General features: G+C 54.8%; 1 protein-coding gene across 2 annotated transcripts in view; it reads right to left on the reverse strand.

The window, feature by feature from the left end:
• Window positions 1–4519, reverse strand: part of LOC115068388 (serine/threonine-protein kinase WNK2-like) — a 6833-nt gene that overhangs the window by 1784 nt on the left and 530 nt on the right. The window contains exon 2 of one of the 2 annotated variants that reach the window (XM_029558563.1): window positions 3501–4122. In XM_029558563.1, the coding sequence (XP_029414423.1) occupies window positions 3501–3992 (492 nt within the window). In that variant the 5' untranslated portion in view covers window positions 3993–4122. Of the gene's footprint in view, window positions 1–2755; window positions 4123–4519 lie in introns of those variants that run through there. The other variant, XM_029558562.1, reaches the window with a different exon arrangement.

The raw sequence follows: 4519 nt of genomic DNA on the forward strand, positions 1-4519 counted from the left end.
CAATGGAACAAAATTGAAGACCCAAATATGAGTAATTGCAATTTTAGCCACCTGATATTTGACAAAGGGGCCAAGAACATTCACTTGAGGAAAGACAGCATGTTCACCAAATGGTGCTGGTAAAACTGGATCTCCACCTGTAGAAGAATGAAACTAAACCCCTATCTTTCACCTTGCACAAAAGTCAATTCCAAATGGATCAAAGACCTCAATGTAAAGCCTGAAACTCTGACATCAATTGCTCAGGAAACAAGGACAAGAATCAACAAACGAGACCTCATTAAACTAAAGTGCTTCTGTACATCAAAGGAGGCAACTAGGGAAGTGAAGAGTAAACCCACAGAATGGGTGAAAATCTTCACCAGCGACACATCTGAGAGAGGTGTAACATCCAGAATATATAACGAACACAAAAAACAGACAATCAAGAAAGAAGTAAGCCAACTAAAAGATGGGCTAAGGAGCTGAACAGAGAGCTCTCAAAAGAAGTAGTAAAAGATGGCCAAGAAGCATCTTAAAGATGTCCAACATCACTGACACCCAGTCAGACTGGCTAAGATCAAGAGAACAAATGATACCAAATGTTGGAGAGGATGTGGGGAAAGGGGAACACTCATCCACTGCTGGTGGGTCATAAAAATTTACGTCATGTTAATTAGTAGCTATGATAAACATTACCATTGAAATCTACTTGATGACTTTATAGACATACACAGGGGCCAAGGCTCCAAGTGCAAACGATTATGATTAGTAATATTCAGATACATACAGATGAGACCCATGTGCCTACATCTTAGTCTTATTAGCAAAAACAATGAGTCTATAAGAAACAGTATATTTTAAAATGAAATGGAGATTTTTTTGTCATTTTGAGACAGGGTCTCCCTGTAGCCCCAGATGTCCTGGAACTCACTATGTAGACCACGCTGGCCTTGAACTCAAAAAGGTTAGTATGCCTCTGTCTCCCAAGTGCTGGAATTTATTATTTAATTTTTTTTTAATTTTTAAAGCAGCATTTCATTACATCTTTAACACACTCAATAACAGTTTCCAGAGCAAAGATACATCTCTTTCAAAAGTGGCTATAAAATTTTAAGGTTCGCTGTTGAACTAATACAGTTATATAATATTGAACTCAGTATAAGCCCTGTAAGACATAAAATTGAATGAGTTTTTAAACTTTAAAAAAGATCTGTGTCCCCCAGAATCCCTCCCCCTTGGCCAGAAACACTAGGAACTAAAGCAAAGGATGACCCCTATACACAGTGAATGAAGGTGGTCCTGTAGCCCCCCTCCTTCCCCAGAGTCCTCTGCATATGATGGATGGGGATTCCACGGCCTACCCAGGACAGAAACTCTGGCTTTCCTCTCCTAGCCTGTGCTATGATCTGGATATTGATAGATTCCCCAGTAGCCCCTCAGTCCAGCACAGCACACAGCTGACCCCTCTCATGGCTCTGCACAGCCAGCCAGCGTCCCACACCCCAGAGTGTTACGTTCCTCCAGGATCCAGAGACATCCAGCTACCTCCTGGACGGTGTCCAGTAGTCACTCCATGTCCCCACTATCCATAAGGCTTGTGATATCAAAGCTCTCAGTCAGGGGACTATAAGCCAGTCCAGACCCCTGTCATGTGAACCTTCCCAGAGTAGCCCAGAGGCGTTAGGCAAACAGGAACAGTAGATCTCATTAGAGGAGGTGTCAAAACAGTTTCCCTATCTGCTGGGGGGGCCCCCGGTCTTTGCTTTCTCCCAAGCAAAGGCCAGCACTAAAATCCAAAAGTGACCCCACTTCTGCCTAGAGCCAACAAAAGACCCCTGGCCACAGACCAGGCCCTGCCCCTACTGCCCAGCCCACATGGAGGACAGACTGGACAGACTTGCCTTAAAGGGAAGGGAAATGAAGAAATGAACAGGAGTTCCATGTGCCTGCAATGCCTCAGCGGGACAAGCAGGCTTAGACTGCTGAGGTCTATCTCACACCTAGCCTGCTGTAGAATCCCTGCTCTGTCCTCCACTCCCAGTGACATCCCATTGTAGCAACACCAGCAGGTACTCAGGGAGCCACACTAGTCATCTGGCAAGAGTAAGAGCCAAGAATCGTGCCGTTCTCCAAAACAGAGAATTGTCTCCCTCTTCCTGGATTCCCTTCTCTCTCTGCCTCCTTGGGGAGCAGGCATGCTGGGCACAGTCCAGGATCCTGGACCACAGACCTTGACCCACCCCCCACTCCCATACAGTCTGTACCATCAAGGCTACTTCTCCACAAGGCCTAGGACATGCCAGGTAGGAGGGAGGGGAGTGCCTCCCAGGAGCCATGAGGGAGAGCGACATTTCAGGTCCTGCTGAAGGTCCCTAAGGGACACCTCTGACCCTCCGTGGAAAGCCACATTACAACTACAGAGCCAAGGAGTGGCAGGAGACCTCTAGCACTCTTTGTCTCAGAAGGATTTATGAGAGCGGAACACCCACCAAATAAACCCAGCTTGTATACACAGGCAAGGCACCCTTGCAAACACTGAGGACACAGCACCTAAATCCTATTCCTGGGCCAAAAATGCAGGCATGCTGCAGTGTGGAGAGCAGTCCTGGCCCCCAGTTCATCCAGGCTCACCCGGGATACTCAGCCCTGGAAGGGGAGCTAACTCTACAGACCAGTGGGGTAGGCTTACACATCCAGCCAGCACTTTTCCAGTTGGCCCCTGCCTGACAGCTGCCCCTCCCTCCCTCCCTGCCAAAGGAGCTGCCTCCTCTTGGGCCAGGGCTGACACAGCTAACCGTGAGGGCAAGGTTATGAGAAATGCATGCAGAGCCTCTGCTTCCAAAAATAAGGAAAAAAGAGAGACAGAGACACAGACAGAAGGAGGGAGGGAGGGAGAGGAGAGAGAGGGAAAGAGAGAGAGAGAAAAAAGAGGCCCTGTCTATGGTTTTCACTCACACATCTAGTCTGTGAACGAGGGGGGCTCTCCGGGGACCAGGAGGTTGCTGACTTCCGGCCTTGGCCTAAGGGCCCACCAAGCACCAGCCTTAAGTCAGAGGAAGCCCCTGCAGGTTTCTGCAACTATCACACCAACCAACCCCTTGCAGGACATAGGAAGATGCTAACTGAAGGGCAGTTGAGAGCTTCCAAGCCACCTAGAAGGGCCTAAATACAGCGCCCAGGCTCTTCTGAGTCAGTAAAGAGGGTTCTGAGGCCCTACAAGGAGCAAGGGACGACAGGGCCTCCACTGTCGGCGCTCCCAAACCCACGCTCCCGTGAGGACACTCAGGCACGGCATACACCCGGCCTTGACTTCCAGGCTGACAAGTCTCCACCTGCCCACGGGCCCAGAAACAACCACAGCAGGCTGTCCATACACAGAACATGCGTCCGGCCGGACACACACTGGATGACATACACTTGTCATCACCATCCCAGAGCTGCCTAAAGCCCTGTGCAGGAGCAAGGACGCACCCGAGGACGCCTTCCCTACCGGCCCACCCACGGGCGGCAGCCCGTACCTGCAGTTCGCAGCAGGCCACCTCGACCCAGGTCTCCGTGTCCAGCCCTTTGCAGACAGTTCCGAAGGAGTCCGGGCCCAGCTCCATGTCGAACTTGAGGAAGCGGCCGTCCAAGGAGGTGGCCCCAACCTTGAGGTCTTCCTCCTTGTCGTCCTCCTTCTCAGGCTCATCCTCGCGTGCGCGCCCAAGCTCTGGCTTCGCCTTGGTGACTCCAGGGTCCTCCTGGGTCGCGGCCGCCGCCGGGGTCTGCGCGGCTGCGGTGGCAGAGGCGGTGGCGAGATCCGGGGGCTCCGGACCAGGGTCCGAGGGGGCACTGGGGGTACCGAGAGCCGCTGCAGGCCCTGCGCGGCTGGGCGGCCCCGGGCGCGCTCCGCGATGAGGCGGCGCGTCTTGCAGAGCAGAAGTACCCGACGCTGCAGGAGCCGCCCGGGCTGTGTGGGTCGCTTCTGGGCCGCCTCCAGGCCCGGGCAGCACCTCGGAGTCAGGTTCCATCACGCGGCACCGCAGGAAGCGCTGGGGCCGCGGCCGCGCCGCCCTCGCCCGCGGCTCCGCCAAGCTCGCGGCTCCCGCGTCGCCTCATCTACTCCGGGGAAGTCTCGGCGACCGCCATCGCCTTCCATCTCTGCGGGCCAAGGACACACGGGCCCCGCTGCAGCTGTCCGGGTCGCGGGATGAGACAGCGCCGTCCCTGGGCCCGCTCCCTCCCCAACGCCGGCAGCAGAGGTGGCCCGGACGAACGTCCCCGCGGGCTCCAGGGCGAGAGCTAGTGGACGCGACACGAAGGCGCGGATCGCAAGGGGACGCCCAGCCCGGGGCTGCGGACTATCCCGGGGACCTCAGGAGCGACGACCCGGTAGGTGTCCCTGAGCGCTACGGAAGGGCCCGGGAGCCCGGAGACAGGGGTCGAGGCCGGTCTGGGGACGGACCCTCCGGGCCGTACGGAGGGAGGCTGCCGAGGGGACAGGGAGGCTCGGCGGGGGGAGGCACCGGCCAGGAGCCGGCGGCACGAAAGACCGACG

Source organism: Nannospalax galili, unplaced genomic scaffold (assembly GCF_000622305.1).
Source record: "Nannospalax galili isolate Female #2095 unplaced genomic scaffold, S.galili_v1.0 scaffold89, whole genome shotgun sequence".
Taxonomy (NCBI): Eukaryota; Metazoa; Chordata; class Mammalia; order Rodentia; family Spalacidae; genus Nannospalax; species Nannospalax galili.